The sequence below is a fragment of the Sminthopsis crassicaudata genome, chromosome 2, assembly GCF_048593235.1.
Source record: "Sminthopsis crassicaudata isolate SCR6 chromosome 2, ASM4859323v1, whole genome shotgun sequence".
NCBI classification, from domain to species: domain Eukaryota; kingdom Metazoa; phylum Chordata; class Mammalia; order Dasyuromorphia; family Dasyuridae; genus Sminthopsis; species Sminthopsis crassicaudata.
The window spans coordinates 661,717,163-661,737,847 of NC_133618.1; the positions used below are offsets into that span (position 1 = coordinate 661,717,163).

General features: G+C 40.6%; 2 protein-coding genes across 3 annotated transcripts in view; one reads left to right on the plus strand and one right to left on the minus strand.

Moving 5' to 3' along the window:
* The window catches only part of PML (PML nuclear body scaffold), a 30,819-nt gene extending 24,860 nt beyond the window's left edge, over positions 1–5,959 (minus strand). The window contains 3 exon segments of the mRNA XM_074297022.1: positions 4,252–4,516; positions 5,481–5,590; positions 5,829–5,959. Coding sequence (XP_074153123.1) covers positions 4,252–4,516; positions 5,481–5,590; positions 5,829–5,849 — 396 coding nt within the window. The 5' untranslated portion in view covers positions 5,850–5,959.
* Positions 5,960–9,258: 3,299 nt separating this feature from the next.
* STOML1 (stomatin like 1) overlaps positions 9,259–20,685 on the plus strand; it is a 29,059-nt gene continuing 17,632 nt past the window's right edge. For both annotated transcript variants that reach the window (XM_074297024.1, XM_074297025.1), the window contains exons 1-2: positions 9,259–9,371; positions 9,486–9,819. In XM_074297024.1, coding sequence (XP_074153125.1) covers positions 9,675–9,819 — 145 coding nt within the window. In that variant the 5' untranslated portion in view covers positions 9,259–9,371; positions 9,486–9,674. The remainder of the gene's footprint in view (positions 9,372–9,485; positions 9,820–20,685) is intronic.

Consider the following 20,685-nt stretch of genomic DNA (forward strand, 5'->3'; position numbering starts at 1 on the left):
ACTTTGAACAATTTGTTTAAATTTCCTCAAATTCAAGTTTCCCAAGTTGAAAAATGAGGGTGTTATATTAGATGATTTGACTAAGGTCCCTTCCAGATCTAACAAACAGACATTTCTTTTGGGAAATAACAGTAGTTAGTAGAAACTTGTCCACACTTTTAATGCTAGAGTGAGTGTAGACATGAAGAGAATTACAGAGGCTAGAATAGTTGCCAAATCTAACCACCTTTTCTTGATATTCATTCTTTTTGACCTCAGGAGATAATTTGATAGTGTTAATTATGTTTTCTTTTTTTTTCTGTCCTCCTCTACTCCCTCACCTCTCTCTTTCTTCTCTTGCTCTTTTTCTCTCTTGCTCTCTCTCTGTTCTCCCCCCTCTTTCTCCCTCACACCCCTTCTCACTTCTCAACCTTTCTCTTTTCTCTCTCCCTCCCTCCACCCCTTCCTCTTCCTCCTCCTCCTCTTCCTCCTTCTTCTAAGAGGTTTTAGCTGGCTGGCTGTCCTACATCTATGCTCGTGGGATTTCCTAAATTTTAGCCCAGGGTTCCCTCCTTCCTAGTCCCAATGGCTTCCCTTAGGAAACTGCCTAAAGATAATTAGGTGGATACAAATAGAGTACAGAACTTGGAGCCAGGAAGTTGGGTTGATTCTCATAATCCCATTTGGGATTTTTTTTTTTGGCAAAAATACTAGAGTGGTTGGCCCTTTCCTTCTCCAACTCATTTTACAGATGGGGAAACTGAGGCAAACAGGGCTAAGTGACTTTCCCAGAATCACACAATTCAGATTTGAACTCAGGAAGAGGAGTCTTTCTAACTCTAGCCCAATGCTGTAACCACTGCAAAAACTGCTTGCATGGACAATTGGGCAAGTGGTTAGAGCACTGGGCTGGAGTCAGGAAGACCTAAATTGAAACTCTGCCTTGGATACTTACTACAAATGATAATGGACAAGTCACTTAATCTCTGCTGCCTCACTTTCCTTCTCTGTAAAGTGGGGAAATTAATAGCACCCAACTTCAAGGGTGGTTGTGTGAATCAAAGGTGATAATAATTATAAATAATTATAAAAATTATAAATTAGTATAGTTTCTGGCAGATAATAGGCACTAATTAAATACTAATAACTACTACAATTGTGTATTATATGAAATAACAGTAACCACTGTGTGTATTATTATTGTTGTTAGATCACACCCATCGACAATTACTAACTGAAAAATCTAGAGCAAGTCCCTGAATTTTGTCTGCCTTAGTTGCCTTACCAGTAAATGGGGAGCCAATAATAGCTCTGCCTCCTAAGGCAAGTGTGAGGCTCAACTGGGATATTTGTAAATTGCATGGCACTGTACTAGGCACATAGTAGTTGCTATATACTTGCTGGCTACTTTTATTATTCTTATTAAATGAGATAATATTGCTAATATCCTTACTACAGCACCCGCCTTTAGTAAATATTCCCTAAATGCTGGCTACTTTTATTCTTCTTATTAAATGAGATGATATTGCTAATATCCTTACCAAGGGCCCGCCCCTAGTAAATGCTCCCTAAAACCTGGCTACTTGTATTCTTCTTATTAAATAATATTGCTAATATACTTAGCCCAGCGCCCACCCCTAGTAAATGCTCCCTTAATGCTGGCTACTTTTATTCTTCTTATTAAATGAGATGATATTGCTAATATCCTTGCCACAATGCCTGCCCCTAGTAAATGCTCCCTTAATGCTGGCTACTTTTATTCTTCTTATTAAATGAGATGATATTGCTAATATCCTTACCACAGTGCCCGCCCCTAGTAAATGCTCCCTAAATGCTGGCTACTTTCATTCTTCTTATTAAATGAGATAATATTGCTAATATCCTTACCACAATGCCTGCCCCTAATAAATGCTCCTTAAATGCTGGCTACTTTTATTCTTCTAATTAAATGAGATAATATGCTAATATCCTTACCACAATGCCTGCCCCTAATAAATGCTCCTTAAATGCTGGCTACTTTTATTCTTCTAATTAAATGAGATAATATGCTAATATCCTTGCCACAATGCCTGCCCCTAATAAATGCTCCCTTAATGCTGGCTACTTTTATTCTTCTTATTAAATGAGATAATATGCTAATATTCTTACCCCTAGTAAATGCTCCCTTAATGCTGGCTACTTTTATTCTTATTATTAAATGAGATAATATTGCTAATATTCTTACCCCTAGTAAATGCTCCCTAAATGCTGGCTACTTTTATTCTTCTTATTAAATGAGATAATATTGCTAATATCCTTACCCCTAGTAAATGCTCCCTAAATGCTGGCTACTTTTATTCTTCTTATTAAATGAGATAATATTGCTAATATCCTTACCACAGCGCCGCCCCTAGTCGATGCTCACTAAATGCGGGCTTTTAAATGAAATATGAGTAACATCCTTAGCACAGCGCCACCCCTCGTCGATGGTCCCTAAATGCTGGCTTTTATCTGTAACATCCTTTGCAAAGCGCCGCCCCTCGTCGATGGTCGTCACTAAATGCTGGCTTTTATCGGTAATATGCTTTGCAAAGCGCTCGCCCCTAGTAAATGCTCCCTAAATGCTGGCTTTTAAATGAGATATCGGTAATATCTTTAGCACAGCGCCGCCCCTAGTCAATGTTCCCTAAATGCTGGCTTTTAAATGAGATGTCGGTAACATCCTTAGCACAGCGCCGCCCCTCGTTGATGGTCGTCGCTAAATGCTGGCTTTTATCGGTAATATGCTTTGCAAAGCACTCGCCCCTAGTAAATGCTCCCTAAATGCTGGCTTTTAAATGAGATATCGGTAATATCTTTAGCACAGCGCTGCCCCTAGTCGATGGTCCCTAAATGCTAGCTTCTGAGATGTCGGTAACATCCTTAGCACAGCGCCGCCCCTAGTCAATGTTCCCTAAATGCTGGCTTTTAAATGAAATGTCGGTAATATCTTTAGCACAGCGCCGCCCCTAGTCAATGTTCCCTAAATGTTGTCTTTTAAATGAGATATCGGTAATATACTTTGCAAAGCGCCCGCCCCTCGTCGATGTTCCCTAAATGCTGGCTTTTAAATGAGATATCGGTAATATCCTTAGCACAGCGCCGCCCCTCATCGATGTTCCCTAAATGTTGTCTTTTAAATGAGATATCGGTAATATCCTTAGCACAGCGCCGCCCCTCGTCGATGTTTCATAAATGTGGGCTTTTAAATGAGATATCGGTAATATACTTTGCAAAGCGCCCGCCCCTCGTCGATGTTCCCTAAATGCTGGCTTTTAAATGAGATATCGGTAATATCCTTAGCACAGCGCCGCCCCTCGTCGATGTTCCCTAAATGCTGGCTTTTAAATGAGATATCGGTAATATCCTTAGCACAGCGTCGCCCCTCATCGATGTTCCCTAAATGTGGGCTTTTAAATGAGATATCGGTAACATCCTTAGCACAGCGCCGCCCCTCGTCAATGTTTCATAAATGTGGGCTTTTAAATGAGATATCGGTAATATACTTTGCAAAGCGCCCGCCCCTCACCGATGTTCCCTAAATGTGGGCTTTTAAATGAGATATCGGTAATATACTTTGCAAAGCGCCAGCCCCTTGTCGATGTTCCCTAAATGCTGGCTTTTAAATGAGATATCGGTAACATCCTTAGCACAGCGCCGCCCCTCGTCGATGTTTCATAAATGCTGGCTTTTAAATGAGATATCGGTAATATACTTTGCAAAGCGCCCGCCCCTCGTCGATGTTCCCTAAATGTTGTCTTTTAAATGAGATATCAGTAATATACTTTGCAAAGCGCCCGCCCCTCGTTGATGTTTCCTAAATGCTGGCTTTTAAATGAAATGTCGGTAATATCCTTAGCACTGCGCCGCCTCTCGTCAATGGTCCCTAAATGCTGGCTTTTAAATGAGATATCGGTAATATCCTTAGCACAGCGCCGCCTCTCGTCAATGGTCCCTAAATGCTGGCTTTTAAATGAGATATCGGTAATATCCTTAGCACAGCGCCGCCTCTCGTCAATGGTCCCTAAATGCTGGCTTCTTTCATTCTTCATATTAAACGAGATATCGGTAATATCTTTAGCTCAGCGCCTACCTCTAGTCGATGTTCTCTAAATCCTGGCTATGGTTAATGTTTCTGTTAAATGCCATGGTCTTTGTAAAGCGCATAGCACCGTGCATGGCTCATATTAAGTTCCTCATCGTGTGCATCCCCTCCATTATCTGCTCCCGCTCCCAGCCCTCCTGGTGAGTTACCTGGCTTGAAGTGCTTGCCTCCTCCCTCACCTCCATGGGGCTGGAGCTTGCTTTAGGGTCCTCTCCGCTGGTGCTGGCTTCGGGCTGGTTGGGGGGCACCGGATCGGTGCCAAAGGCCCAGTTGGAAGTCGTGGCCACCGACACCAGGATGGGAGGAGGAGGGGATGATGGCGGAGGCGGGTCCGCCGTCTCGATGGGCTCGGGGCCGGGGGTGGGCTCTGCAGTCACGGAAAGCCCCCCATGGTTTTGATTCTCGGTGGGTGACCTGGAAGGAGCGGGGCGGAGAGGGTCAGAGGGAGGGAGCGCGGGATGCACATTGGGAGAGCCCAGCATCTGGGAGGAGCACTCCGCGAACCCGCCTCCTCGAGAGGCTGGTCCTTCACAGCATCACAGGGAAGAAGGGAGGGGGTAGGGAGGGCTGAGGAAAGGAGGAGGGGGACTGGGCAGGAGCCGGGAGGGAGGGGGAAAGGGAAGAGGAGGAAAGGGAGAGAGGAGGGGGGAGAAGGGAGGAGGAAGGGGAGATGGAAGAAGATGGAAAGGATAGGAAAAGAAAGGGATGAAAAGGAAAAAGGAGAGATGGGGAAGACAGACAGGAAAGGAAAAGGAGGGAGAGAAGATAAAAGAGGAGGAGAGAAACAAGGGAGAAAAGGAAGAAAATGAAAGAGGAAAAGGGAAGGAGGAAGAGGAGAAAAAGAAAAAGAAGAGCGGGAAGCGAGGAGGAATAAGATAGGAATAAAAAGGACAGGGAGGAAGAGAAAAGGGGGAAAAAGGAGGAAGGTGAGAAGGAGAAGAGGGGAGCGATGGGGTTAACCCGATAGCTGCTGCAGGACCCCTGCACTAGATACGCTCCAAGATGGGGACCTGGGCATTATCCATCCTAGGAATGGATGCAGCTCCCGCTCCAGCCAGACAGACTTGAGCAAGGGAAAGACAGGTGCTGATGCTGATGCTGATGCTGACGCTGATGCAGGAGCCCAGGGGGTCCGGGCCGCCAGAGGGACAGAGGATAGAAAGGCGTGAGGATAACGCGTCAAAATGGGTACCGAGAGCCCCCGACAGATGTCGTTGTCAAGCAGCCGAGCCCACCAGGGCGTCAGACCCGCAGTGCGGACAGAGACGTGGCGTCTTCGAGATGCGCCAGCCTTCTGCGCCTGAACCTGGGGGCTTGGCAATGGGGAGAGGCTGGGGATGGGATGGGGTGGGGGAGGGGAAGCAAAGGGCAGCCTCACCCAGACTCCTTCTCGTTCTGGGACATCTGGCCTCCTTGCGCTGGTCCAACCTGGCGGGATGCAGACTGTAGTCCCGGAGGACTGCAATCGTCCGAGCTCTTCCTCTGCACCTAGAGTCGTTTTTCGGGGAAGGAGAAAAAAAAGCTGCTGGTGAAGTCAGACCCCTGCCCGCCAGGAGCTCCCAGTCTAAGCTGGGGATCTGAGACAGGCAGGGAGAAGGGGCTGCAATGCAGGCTGTATGGTCCTCCTCAAATTGCGGTCTTTTCATCTATCCCCTCCCTCTTCTCTCTCTCCTCCCTTTCTCCTTTTCCCTCTTTCCCCTCCCCTTCTGCACACACTCAATTTTACCAACTCTGTTCTTGTACTCATTGAACGAAGCCTTCTAGCCCTCCTCAACCTTCAAGATGGAGCCTTCTCTGACCACCAGCACCGACGCTGATCTCTGAATCACAGTACGTGGGAGAGGAAGGGACTCCCGCTCCGCCCTCACTCCACCCCCACCCCTACCTCACGTGGGGAGAGAATCTCGAGAGCCGGAAGGGTAGTCCAGCCCCCTCGATTACAGATTGGGAACTGAGGGTTAGAGAAAGGTGCAGAGATTTGAGGAGGCTCACACAACAAGTTAATGGTAGATCTTGATGCAACCACCTGCTCTGCTGATTTCTGTTTCGAAACCAAGAGATGTGGTTTCAGGGCACTGAATTTGGAGGCGGAGGGCTCACCTCCCACCTTGACTGTTTACTATCTGGGTGACCTTTGTCAAATTACTTAATTTCTCTGGGTTGCCTCAGTTTCCACAGCTCCCAGAAGGGAGGGTTGGTCCCTAAGGTCACTTCTGGCTCCGAATATGTCTCTGACTGGCTACCTCCTGTTGCACAGGGATGAACTCTCCACACCATTGTTTGGCTGTGGGTTTTTTTTTGTTTGTTTGTTTGTTTTTGTTTTTAAATCATATTTTTTCTCAATTCCCCCAACCAGATTCTGAGATTCCAGGGAGGAAGGACTGGACTGTGCTTTCATTTACTGAACTCCTACTATGTGCTAGATGAAATACTAGGGGATTTCAGAGCTGTATAAACGAGCAAAATAGAATCCCAGCCCTCAAGTTTATAAGAAGAAGCATAAACTATCACCTACAAAAGGCTTCACATTTTTTATTATTTCAGTAAATATTTGTTAGATGGCTGATTATAAATGCTAAGGCTTCACCTTGGACTTCCTATGTGAGGCAGGTTGGTGGTTGGTCTAGAATGGCTTCCTGAAAGGTCACAGCAGCCTAGGAGGACGCTGAGGTCCCACAGGCAGTAAGGAACAAGTAGTTTTGGGAGTCCAGACTTTGGGGAGAATAGGTCCCTTTGCTTTCTTGCCAGAATCCTTTTTAAATGTTCTGGGAATGACAATGAAATTTGTCATAAGGGAATTAGGGGAGAAGGTATGTAAATAAAGAGGGAATGGGAAAGAGAAGAATACCCAATGTACTTCCTACTCTCAACTAGAGCCACACAGCCAAGAAGAAGGAATTCTGATCATCAAGCATTGAGTATTCAAATCTCAGAACTGGAAGGAATTCCAGAAAGAACAATGGGAGATAAAGAAAAACAAGGGTAATGAGCAGGCCTTGGACATGAGAAGTCCTGAATTCAAGTCTTAGCAAACACTAGTTGGGTGTCTCTGGGCAAAATCTATCAGTGCCTCAGAACATTCTAAGAATGTAAGGGAGTTAACATCTAAATCAATGGAGAATTCCCTAATGATGAAATAAGTCTGAAAATATACAGGAAGCAAACAATCCAATATAGATTAAATGTGCAGTTCTTCTAAACACCTGTTTATCATGGTGCACAAAAAACAAACAACCCCCACCAAAAAAAAAAAAAAAAAATCAGATCAAAAGGGGGAAAAAAAAAAAAACATGAGCAAAAGACAATGACAGAGATGAAAATACTATACTTTGATTTACATTCAGTCTCCATAGTTCTCTCTCTGGATGGGGATGGCACTTTCCATGCCAAGTCTAATGGAATTGCCTTGAATCACCTCATTGTTGAAAAGAGCCAAGTCCGTGACAGTTGATCATCACATAATATTGTTACTGTGCATAATGTTCTCTTGGTTCTGCTCCCATTAGTTCACATAGGTCTTCCCAGGCTTTTTTAAAATCAACCTGTTCATCATTTCTTATAGAGGAAGAATATTACATTACATTCACATACTATAATTTATTCAGGCATTCCCCAACTGAGGAATAGACTTAATTTCCAATTCCTTGTCACTACAAAAAGACTTCAAATTAAATATATCTATAGCTACATCTTTATATATATATATATATATACATATATATGTATATATATAATATTTATATAACTACTTTCCTTTACCATCTTCTGTATTTTATTTGATAAATTTTAAAAAACATAATTCTGAAAAAGGAGTTATAAGCTTCATCGGATGGCCAAAGGGGTCTATGACCAAAAAAAAAAAAAAAATTCAGATTCCTGCTCTTAGAGGATCTCCTGAGACTACAGAGAGATTGGTTCACCCAGAGTCTCAGAGCCATTTATGTGACACAGGCAAGGCTTGAACTAAGTCTTTCTGTCTTTTCATTATACTCTACTATTCTTGTAATGTATATTATGGTATAGAAATATAGTAATATATACACACATATATAAATCACACACATATATACATATATGTGTGCATACATACATATATATAAATTTCCTGCAATTATACTTGGATGAATTTTAAAAATCGCATTTTTGTCCAGTTAATAATACCTACACTTTATTTGATTTTATACGCAGATAATATGTAATATAAACAACACTGTTTATGGTTAAAATTTAAAAATCATATATATGGATTTTTTAAAGTTGCATTTTTGAATGTAATGAATAGCTCCTACACTTTATTTGGATTTATATGTATAATATAAAAATGTTTATGTGTAAAATTCATTATGTCTAGGACTTTTACTTCTGCACTTTATTTGATTTTGCTCATATGTAAACATGTAATTATAAGAATTTTTAAAATTGTATTTTGGGGTCCAACTAATAACTCCATGTTATTGGATTTTATACATGCAACAACAACATGTACTACTTTATGTATAAAAACCATAATATATGAATTTTTAAAACTGCATTTTGGTCAAATTAATACTACTTACACTTAATTTGATTATATGTATATAATATGTAATACTCATACTATATATATATATATATAATGTATGCTATACATAATATATTATTGTATAGAATTCATCTTATATATGAGCTTTTAAAATCACATTTTGTTCCAATTAATAACTTCTGCACTTTATTTGATTTTGTACAGATATAATAAATGTAGTTATAAAAAATTTTTAAATTGTATTTTTGGATCTAATTAATAACTCCTCGTTAATGGATTTTATACATGTATATTACAGGTATAAAATTCATTATATGTGAATTTTTAAAATTGCAATGAATAAAATAACTCATGCACTTTTTTGATTTTGCAATAACGTAAAATACACTATACGTTTGTATTATGTTTTGGAACTGTGCATTTTAAAAGGTTGCCATTAGGATATCCTATCTTAAGACCTAACCAACCCTGGGGTGGGCTGTCCATCCCTCCTCCCGGGCACCGCAGCCCCTCCGCCGGGAGGGGGGGGGGGTACGTCCCCCCTTGCAGCGGGCTCACCAGCCAGGTCCTCCCGGGCTAGAGGGAGCACTCAGGCTGCCTGGAGCAGGCTGGGCGGTGGAAGCAGCTTCTCGTTGCTCCTCCTCTTCCCCTGTCCCCATCTGGGGCTCCTGGATGACGTCACCGACCAGGAAGCCGCTGGCCCCTGCCTGGGAGGGAGGCCGGTACCCCAGGGCAGGGCTCCCTCAGGTGCACGGGCTGGAAGAACGGGGAAGGAGGGAGGAAGCCAGGGCGGGGGTGGGCCCCGGGACGGTGCACGAGAGAGCCCCCAGCGTTCTGCTCCCTTTTTCCCTCTTTCTCTAGGAAGGTGTCCCTGGTCCCCGTCCAGAGGGCTGAGACCCTGCCGGACCATGACTGGCTGATGCCGGGACTTGATGTTGGCAGCTCCTACTTGCTCTCTGCCCATTGCCTAGCAACAGTGAGCGGAGCCGAGGCTGCAGGTGGGTCGTGCCCATCGGGGAGGGCCGGCAGCGGCCCCTCACGCCCAGCGTCATGTTCAGCAGGTCGGGCTACCGGGCCCTGCCCCTGGGCGACTTTGACCGCTTCCAGCAGTCCAGCCTGGGCATCTATGGCTCCAAGCAGGGCTTCTTCCCCACCATTCTGAGCCGAGACCGACTGAGCCCGGGGCAGGATGTGGGTGAGTGATGGCAGAGGGGAGGGGGTCTGTGCCCTCCTGGCAGCCCTCCCCAAAGGGAGAGGGTCACGGATGATTAGCCACTTTCCCACTTTGCAACTTTCAGGTTTTGAAGATTAGCCACCTGGCCTCCAAAGGAGACCTGGGACTTGGCAGAGAGCTGAATGAGCTCAGGAAAAGTTAGCTTCCAGTCCAGCTTTGGAGGTTTCACTAGCCATGTGCTCCCAGGAAAGCCACTTAATATCTCCCTGAATCAGTTTCCTCCTCTGTAAAATAAGTACAGTGATAATTGCAACATTTAAACCACAAGGTTGTTAAGGCTCAAATGGCATAAGGTGACCTTCAAGGACTCTGTTTACCATTCCTCTTCCTGGGGAAGATCCATCTTGTAATCCTGGCCGATGCGTGAGTCCCCAGGTCTCTTTCCTAATCGAGGGCCTAGTCTGAGGGTGCCTCTGGAACAGGAGGCCTATGAGGGATCACTGATGCAGAACTGGAAGCAACTTTAGGATGTCTGTGCAGTCCAACACTCACTTTATAGCTGAGACCGAAGCCTGAAAGTTTGTGCAAGTAGTGATCCGAGCTGGATTTGAATCCAGTTCTTCAGTTCCAGAGTTTGGCTGTGTCCTAGTGAAGCTTACTATCCTCTGCGCTCCATAGTGCACCTCTTCCTCTATATCAAAGTCCCTCTCCACTTCTGAATGGTCTCTTTTCTGTCCTCACCTCTGGGATTCTCCCTCCGGCTCCAAGCTTAGCTAAAGCACCAACTTGGCCTGGAAATGGTTCTCCTTACATCTAAAATAGATTTCATATTTATTTATTTACTTCCCAGGGTTGTTGTGAGGATCAAGTGAGAGGGCTTAATAGGTGCTTTATAAATGTTAGCTATTATTATTGTTTGTTATTATTACCTATAATGAAATTCCCCCTCCTTATGACCTTCAATTGCTTAACCATCTTATCTCAGTTTCTTCAATTGAAAAACATTAGATAAGCTTGAAGGTCTCTTCCAGTTCCAGATCAGTAATGTCAAGGCCGTGACATTATGCAAGATGGGACTCAGCAGTTATAGTGACAAATTCTAGAAGGCCTTGGAAATAGGATATTTTAAGCTCTTTTATAATTTGTGGGAACTCGCCCTTACCTCTGATAACATCAATCACTCCCCCATGTATGTACAGCCCATTTTGTACTCTCTCAAGGACCTTCCTCTAAGTTATCCAGTTTGATGCTTACCACATCTCCCCATGATATATAGGGCAGGAATTCCTGCCACTTTACAAATTGGGAGACCAAGTCTCTTAAAGAGGACTTAACAGTTACAGACAAGTTCAGGGGAATTGTAAAAGGAGAAGAGCTAAATTTAGAAATGGAATAAAAATATTCCCATTTCCCAGATGTAGAGACTAGATCCAGAGCTTGTGCATCAGGAATAAACACTTGGATTCATCCAGCTATGCTGTATTTGCTGGCTGCCCTACCCTTCGCCAGCACAGACTTACTAAGCTCAATGTTATCAGACTCACTTCCTAAAACATGACTTGTCCTACAACAGCTCCTCAACTTTCAGTGGGTCTCCATTACCTTCAGGATAAAATTGAAATGCCTTACTTTGGCACTTGCTCTAGATCTTCCCTCTCCAGCCTTACAAAAAATAGAGGGAATCTCCATGGCCAACAAATCCACAAAAGGGATCCCCACTATGATATATTTGACAGGCTTTCTTGGGGCATCTGCCCCTTTGAGGGTGAGCAGAACAAACCTAATCCTTCCTTCACAGGCTAGGTCTCCTCTTTTCCAAAGTATACACACCCAGCTCCTCATCAGACATGGCATCAGGGCCTCAGCATTCTCGCTTCCCTTCTTAGACATGATCTAGCTTATTGATGTCCTTAAACCAAGTCACCCGGAATTGGACACAGGGGAGGTCCAACAAGACCACTGCTCTTTGGTGACTGCTACTAATTCATTCAAAATGATGGCTTTCTGGCCATGCCCACCAGCAGCTTATATTTATGAAGCTGAGCTTTAGTCCGCAAATACCACTTTACCTTTTTCTTTATTGATTTCAGCTTGTTAGATTTATCCCACTGTCCTAGCCTGTCAAGATACTTTTGGATTCTGATTCTGATATTCATTGTGTGAAATCTCATCATTCTGTCATCTGCAAATATGATGAGTATGCCTCCACTTAAGGCATTAATGAGAACTGATAATTAATCATTAGTATTAATAATAATTAATAAGAAATGTTAAGCAAAGCCAAGCATGGATACTCAAGTAGAGACATCCTGCCCTGTTGACATGAACTGTTCATAACCACTCTGTGAACCATCCAATGAGTTCTAGAACAATTGAAATGAAGGCACACTGAGATACAAAGTTTAGAGAATGTTTAGTTTATTGGTAAGGCTAGTAATTATCTTTAAAAGGTCTTTAGTTCATCATCAGAGCAAATAAAGACCACAGATGAGGGCAGACATGTTTACAGACAAAAGGAGGCATATTGAAAACCTGGAAGGCAGCGTCATAGATGGGGAAAGCAATATGATTGGTTACAAATCCTGTGGCATTACAGGCATGGGGGACAACATGATTGGCTGGAAATCAGCAATGTGAGGCTAGCAACAGTTATTCCTTCCATGTAAGATTCTGATTGATATCGTCCAATGGCAGGGATAACTAATGATGTAAAGATAACAGATTTCTTCCAATTGGTCAAGGACAGCTAGTGGCGTAGAGATAACTGGTTTTGGGTTTTTTTATTATTATTATTTTTTGTTTTTTTAATAAAAGTGATTTATAGGGAAATTGAGCTTTTAAACTTAAGTCAGAAACAAAGTAATGTGACTTAGTTATGCAAAAGGTCAACTGTGATACAGAATAAAATCAATTATAGAAATAGAAACAATATCAATTTAATTTTCTCAGTTCTGAACATCTAATTGCATCATCTAATCTCTGTCCCTTTATCTTTTCCTCAGAAATAATGAGATGCTTTATCAAAAAAGTATTTCTAGGATTTGAACAAACTATGTCATCTACTAGTTTAATCATTTAAATGAAATAATTTAATAATAGCATTCCACTCATCCATTAGTTTAATCATTCATGGGAGCTTAGTCTGCCATGACTTGTTCTTGATAAAGGCGTGCTTAGCTCTTTGCAATCACTGCTTTCCTTATTACTTATTATTCAGCTCTCATGCTAATTGTCCTTTCTAAACATTTTTCCAGAAATTGAAGTGAAGTTCCTTGACCTACGATTTCAGATTCTTTTTTCTTTCCTTCTTTGAAAACTGAAACATTTGCACTTCTCCAAAAATGTGGTGCTTCTCTATTTCTTCTTTCATCTCTCCCTAACAGCTGCTCAGCACTCACTTCTGCCTTTTCTTTCAGCACCTGAGGAGGTAGTTTACCTGGGTTGGGTGACTTGAATTTATTGAGTGTAGTTACATGTCTTCTGATTTAGGAAATCAACTCCCCTATAATCCTTTTGGTTCTTCCATTTTCTGTGTAAAGGTATATTTTCCTTTGCTGAGAAAACAATAATAAAATAAGATTTGAACAGTTCTTTCTTCTTTCTGTTGTAAGTTCTTATAAAATTAAACCCATCCAAAGACCCTATCCCATCTTTGATCCTTCCTATTCTCCCAATATAGCTTATATGTATATGTATGTATGTATGTATGTATGTATGTATGCATTTGCTTCCTTTGACAAGGTCAGCTCATTCTGAACTTTCACTTTACTGACAATGAATTATCTATTACTTTTCTCCACCTTTTGTGTGTTTATTTTTTAAAATCTAATGATTTGGGGCAGCCAGATAATGCAGCAGATAGAGAACCAGCCCTGAAGTCAGGAGGACCCGAGTTCAAATCTGGTCTCAGACACTTAACACTTCCTAGCTGTGTGACCCTGGGCAAGTCACTTAATCCCAATTGCCCCAACAAAAACCAAAAAAACAAAAAACAAAAATCTAATGATTTTTATGATGATAATGGCTGATGAATTCCCTGTGCACCCACATTGCTCTTTTTAGACAAATCACATTTTTCTTTTTTGATGAATTATTTGATGGAATTTAATTTTCCAACTTATTCTTACTGGACAGGTTTCCCCAAAGCATTTCACTGTATGGAATCTTTCCTTTTAACCATTTGAAATCTTCTTTTCCTAAATCTAGGGTATATATCAGCCTTATGTGCTAACTTCTTCTCTTTTATCACTCTGGACTAAAATAATCATTTCCCCCAGGCTTCCCACCATTTCTACCCTAGAAACCAATTTTTGCCCTCTTAGGGAGAATCATATTCAGAACAGAATTCCTTCTTGTTGGTTCTTTCATCTGTCTTAAGATGAAATTGTTGATAGAGTCAAGTCAAGGAGTCATTATTAGCTTCTCTGCTTTTGCTAGTGAAAGCTCCAGTTTGAAAAAAATCAAAATTTCCTGTATTATATCTCTATATCAGACTGGTAATCTGTTCCCAAAATTTATATAGCTACTTTTTCTCTTCAGGTGGTTTGTAGAATTCTCCAAAGACAAAATTGCTTTTTCTGTTTCCTTTCATTCTTATCTTAATATTCTCCATTTTCTTCTCTTCTTTGGTTCCTGGATTTCTCCTCATAAATATGCCTTGTTGATAATCAATTTCCCCTCTCTTCCCTCTTTTGCAAACCTATGATTTTTCATTTGGACCATGGATCACTAGTAGGTTTCAAAGCACCAACTCTTAGTCATATCCTCTGAGATAAAATTTGCTTCCTTTCATTAAGACCTTTAATGCTTTTCATTTATTGCCTAAACTTTGAGCATTTGCATAAGGATATTTGAAGTCATGTGTTTTTACAATTTTTTGTGTAGGTGGATATTTTTGTCTCCCATGAATTTTAGGGTCTCTCAGATATGTTTTTTTTTTCTTCTCTGTGGCTACTCTCTGAAATATTTAATTTAGGGGATTGACCTATGTAGTTTTCTCCAATCCTCCCCCCATCCTTTTTTAATATAAAATCTTTTTAATTAGTTTTGCAAGTCCCCTGAAAATTCATTTTCACCTGTCTTTGATAGGTATATTCCCATGCCAGACAAAGAATCTATTATCCTTATAATTATGGCCAATATATCTTCTTGGATGCTACTTTCTCTTTTTTCATTAAAGCTTTTTATTTTCAAAATATATACACAGATAATTTTCAACATTCACTCTTGCAAAACCTTTTCCTTTCTTTCCCCTCATCCTTCCCTGAGGTGGCAAGTAATCCAATATATGTTAACATGTGTAATTCTTTTATATTTAATTTCCACAATTCTCATGCTGCACAAGAAAAATCAGATCCAAAAGGAAAAAAAAATGAGAAAGAAAACAAATGCAAGCACACAACAACAAAAAGTGAAAATACTCTGTTGTGATCCACACTCACTCCCCACACTCCTCTCTCTGAGTGTTGATGGCTCTCTCCATCACAAGACCATTGGACTGGCCTGAACCACCTCACTGTTGAAAAGAGCCACGCCCATCAGAATTGATCATTGCCTAATCTTGCTATTGCTGTGTACAATGTTCTCCTGGTTCTACTTACTTCATTTTTACCATCTCTCTAAAATCCTCCTGTTGGTCATTTCTTACAGAACAATAATATTCCATAATATTCATATACCACAATTTATTCAGCCATTCTCCGACTGATGGGCAGCCATTCAGTTTCCAGTTTCTTGCCACTACAAGGAGGGCTGCCACACTCTTGCACATACAGGTGCCTTTCCCTCCTTTAAGATCTCTTTGGGATTTAAGCCCAGTAGTAACACTGCTGGGCCAAAGGGTATGCACAGTTTGATAGTCCTTTGGACATAGTTCCAATTTGCTCTCCAGTTCACAACTTCACCAAGTGTGTATCAGTGTCCCAGTTTTCTCACATCCCCTCCTTAGCTCCTCAGATACTACTTTCTCAGGGATCTATTTATCTCCCAAATTAATTTCTCTTTTCCACATCCCTTTTTGCAAATTGACAAAGTGAAGAAAACCCAACCTATGTCTCCGTGATCTTAAGTTTCTTGCTGGAGACTTAATTGTTGGCAAAGATTTTGAGGTTCCTTCAACTCCTGTCACCTGTCTCTGCCCTCAATTCCAGGTGGGATTGAATTGTGAACTGCCTGAACTTCCCAGAGGAATTAGAGTAGATACGTATTTAACCTCCACTAAGTAAACAAACCTTAATAAACACAAATCTGGTAAGAGAAAGAAAAGATAGATGAAGAGGGAATTGCTAACAGTGGACATGGAGAAGTAGAAGGGGAGCCATCTATACATCAGGCATTAAAATCTCCTGGGCTACTGGCCCACTACAGCATTTGTATTCCCCATTGGATACAGGATTTGCCCTACACATGAGCTGCCTAAATCAATTTATCTCCTCAACTGTCCTGTGATTTTACCCTAAAATGTTAATTAATGCGAAACTTAGGAATTTGATTTTAGACAAATGAAAAATGTTGAGGGTTCATAGGTTGAAGGTTGCCAGGTGGGAGATAGGGGAGAAAGGGAAGAAAAGAAGGGGAAAAGAGTCATGGGATGTGGTAAGCCATATAGTGGTCCACTGAGTGAAATTGTGGCAGGTAGAGTGATTGAAATGACTGGGAAACAAAGGTTTGAGTTTCTGAGCATACTGATTTATTGTCAATGCACCAATTAATTGTACAACAAATCAAAAATAAGGCCCTTCAGCTAGGCGCTGGATCCTAAATACAAAGAGGCAGATTTTTTTTTTTGCATTAAAAGAAAACAATTAACAGAATATAACCCAGGTTACAGGATTTCTAATTGGAAGAAAAATTAGGGATTTTCCAACTTGGGAGGGAAAGTAAGTGCAATTCTCTGAAATCAGAAAAATAGGTGTCCCACTCATCTCCAATTGTTTGTATTCAATCAAAATAACAAATTTTGCAATATTTGCTCTTAGAAGAACTCTATACTAAGATGAGGGAAAAAATCCCACAAAAAAGAGAAAATATTTTTCTCTATAACTTTACTATGTTCTTTAAATATATATTTTTCTTTGTTTCTGCCTTTAATTTTTTTTTATTCCAAAGATGTACATTTTTCTTTCTTTTTTAAAATGTTGTTTCAAAATGCATTTTTTTAAAAGGAACAGCACTGATTGACAAGTATGGGATCAATTATGAGAGAAGACATATGGATTTCTTGAAATGGATAGTTATAAAAAAAACATTATTCATTGTTTGAACCTAGCTCTTCATGACTGCAAAGCCCTGCCTGTTGCTTAGAGACTAGATTTATTTAATGCATCTCAGGACCAAGCCTATGCTGACCAGAAACTCAGTCAGAGCTGAAGATTAATACAAAATGTTTTCCATTGACCTTGAAGAATCTCATAACTGGACTTTAGGGAAATACTGTTAATCAGGAGTGAGGATATCAGGCCTGATGAGGTAATATTATCTTTTCTTTCTCTAACTTGGATTGAGTGTCTCACATCCCATCTCCAGCCCAGTCTGAGCCTGCTTGAGGGACTAATTTGGTGGGCTTTCCAAATCCCACCCACAAGCATAAATCTAGCATATTTGGGATAGAAGTATCATCAGGCATTTGCCCACTATCATGCTATCACCATGTGCCCTGAAAAATATTCTTAACAGTTCATTCTTTCTAGGGATTTTCCTGAAGTTCATGGACCATGGACCATGTTGCCTTTCTACTCAATATAAAATATAAAATATTCTGTTTGGCATTTAAAGCCTTATTACCCACTACTCCCAAGCTTCACATGCTCCAGTCCAACCAAACTGTCTTTGTGTGGTTCCTCACATAGTACTTTCCATCTCCCATCTCTGGGTCTTTGTACTGGCCGTGGATATGAAAGTATAACAAGTGGATGACTGTATTTCGCTCTTGGCTTCTTAAACATTTTTTTCTTTTTTGGTTCCTTAAACAAATTTTCAGCTTTTGCATTTCTTCTCCTTTTCATAGGGTCAAGCAGACTTTTAAATTAAAATCCTGAGTGGTAAGCTGGTTTTTTTGGCTGTCTCTGTTTTAATTTTCCTAAATCTGGTCAGCTGTCTTCCTGTTGAAGTGTTTCAGTTTTGTTTTTTCATTAATCAGATCTGAATCTGAAAGTGAATCTTCACTATTTGAAGCTTAGCCAGATTCAGCTTTCAGAATTGCTAAATCCAAAGATTATAGATACAGTAATCTCTTGATTTTGGCGGGGAGGGTGTCCTCAGTTTCTTTAACATTTTAATATTTTTTTATTTCCCCCCAATTACATTTAAGACAATTTTTTACATTTCTTAAAAAACCTTTGAGTTCCATATTAGAAAGCACATTGAAGTTATGCAAAACATTTCCATAAAAGTCATGTTGTGAAAGAAAACATAGAATTCCCTCCCTGCCAAAAAATTCCTCAAGAAAAATAAGCAAAAAAAGAAGAGTATGCTTCAATCTGTATTCAGCCACAATCAATTCTTTCTCTGAGTATGGATAACATTTTTCATCATAAGTCAGAGCTTTTTCGTGCCTCTTTAATGGCAGATAATTTACACCATTTTATCTTTCCTTTTCCCATTTTCCCAGTACATTTCTCACCCTTTAATTTTTTTATATTATTCTTTCATGTCCAATTTACACCTATGCCTTCTGTCTTTATATCCTCCTAATAACTTCCATAATTATGAGAAAGTTATAATAAGTTATAGGAATATAAATAGATAAATCTTATTGAGTCCCTTATGATATCCTTTTCCTGACAATCTTTTTATGCTTCTCCTGAGTCTTATATTTGAAAATCACATTTACTATTGAGCTCTGGTCTTTCCATCACAAATGCTTGAAAGGCCTCTGTTTCATTGAATTTCCACCTTTTCCCCTAAAATATTATATTCAGTTTTGCTGGGTAAGTGATCCATTGGTTTCCAAAATGTAGTATTTTAAGCCCTCCTGTTCTTCAAGGTAGATGCTGCTAAATCTTGTGTTATCCTATGATTCCACTGTACTTGAATTATTTCTTTCTCTATGCTTGGAATATTTTCTCCTTGACCTGGGAGTTCCAGAATTTGTCTATAATATTTCTGGGAGTTTTCATTTTGTAATCTTTTTCAGGAGCTGAACAGTGGATTCTTTCAATTTCTATTTTATTCTCTGGTTCTAGAATATCAGGACAGATTTTCTTGATAATTTCTTGAAAGATGATGACCAGGCTCTTTTTCTGATCATCATTCTCAGGTAGACCAAAATTTTTTAAATTATTTCTTCTGGATCTATTTTCCCAGTCAGTTGTTTTTCCACTGAGATATTTCACATTGTTTTATATTTTTTCATTCTTTTAGTTTTGTTTTTATTGCTTCTTGATCTCTTATAAAGTCATTAGCTTTCATTTATTATTTCTATTTTCTAATTTTCAAGGAATTATTTCCTCAGTGAGCTTTTGTACCTCCTTTCCTATTTGGCTAATTTTGCAAAAAGCAAAGGTATTCTTCTCATTAACTTTCTGTATTTCTTTTTTCACCACTCTCAATTCTCTTCCAAATATTTTCTCTATCTCTTTTACCTGATTTTCAGAATTCCTTAGGAGCCCTTCCATAGCCTGAGCCCAGTTCTTATTTTTCTTGGATTTCTTTCTTCTTTCTGTTGTAAGTTCTTATCATAAAATTAAACCCAAGGCCTTGGATGTAGGAGCTGTGATTTTCTTATCTTCTGAATGTATTCTGATTTCATAGTAACTTCCTATGGCCAGAATATTTTTCTGTTGTTTGCTTCTTTCTCCAGCCTATTACTTGCCCTTTAACTCTTTATCAGGCTCCATTTCATAGGTGAAGGGCGTGCTGTCCCAGGCTTCAGGGGTTGTGTACAACTGTTTCTCAGAAATCCTTTTAGGGACCTGACCATAAGCACTCTTTTCTGCCCTAGACTGTGAGAAGGTTTCCTGCTTCACTATGTCTGAAAGTTCTATGGGCTAAAGTAACAGAGTCCTGCTCTGCTGGCACCTGGGCCAGGGCTGGGGCTGGAGCCAGGTCTGCAGCAGGACCGTGAGCTGGAATCCCCCCTGGTGCCACAGAGCTGCTATCTTCGACTAGAAAACATTTCACTCCATTTTCCTGTGTGTCCTAATGCTCTCGAGTTTGTCCAGGGTCATTAGTTAAAGGGATTTGAAGGGGCTTGAAGGAGAACTCACCAAGTCACTTCCTTTACTCTGCCATCTTGGCTCCCATCTCTTGCTTTAAAAAAAAACAGTTTTTTAGGAGACTCTAGAACCTTTTTTACTGATCCAAGAACCAATTTTTTTCAGTAACAAAGGAGGAAGAGTTTCTGTTTTATAATTTAGTACAGTAGCAGTAATTTAGATTGCCAAAGAACCTAGAAAAGTTGGGGAGGTTGAACTGTGATTCTCAGGAAACATCTGAAGTCCCTTTAGAATATTATTGGGGGCAGCTGGGTGCACAGTGGATAGAGCACCAGCCCTGAAGTCAGGAGGACCCGAGTTCAGATGTGATCTCAGACACTTAACACTTCTGGTTATGTGACTCTGGGCAAGTCACTTAACGCCAATTGCCTCATTGTAATTTTGGGTTTTAGTTTCAGTTGAATGATTAGTTGGGGAGTCATTCTGGAGAGAAGAGAGAAGGTGAGACGCCTGTTTTTAGGCAGCTGTCTCAAGGAAAATGGGTCGCCATGGGGAAGAGAGAGGTAGGATGATGACTGGTGAAGATGGTGGATTCATGGTTGGAGTTTTAATGAATAGGGGAAGTATGTGGATATTTGTAGGCATCTGGGAAGCAGCCAGAGGGTAGAGATGAAGAATAAAGGGATTGGGGAGATTGAGAAGCCATTGGCTAGAGGAAATGGGATGGAATGGG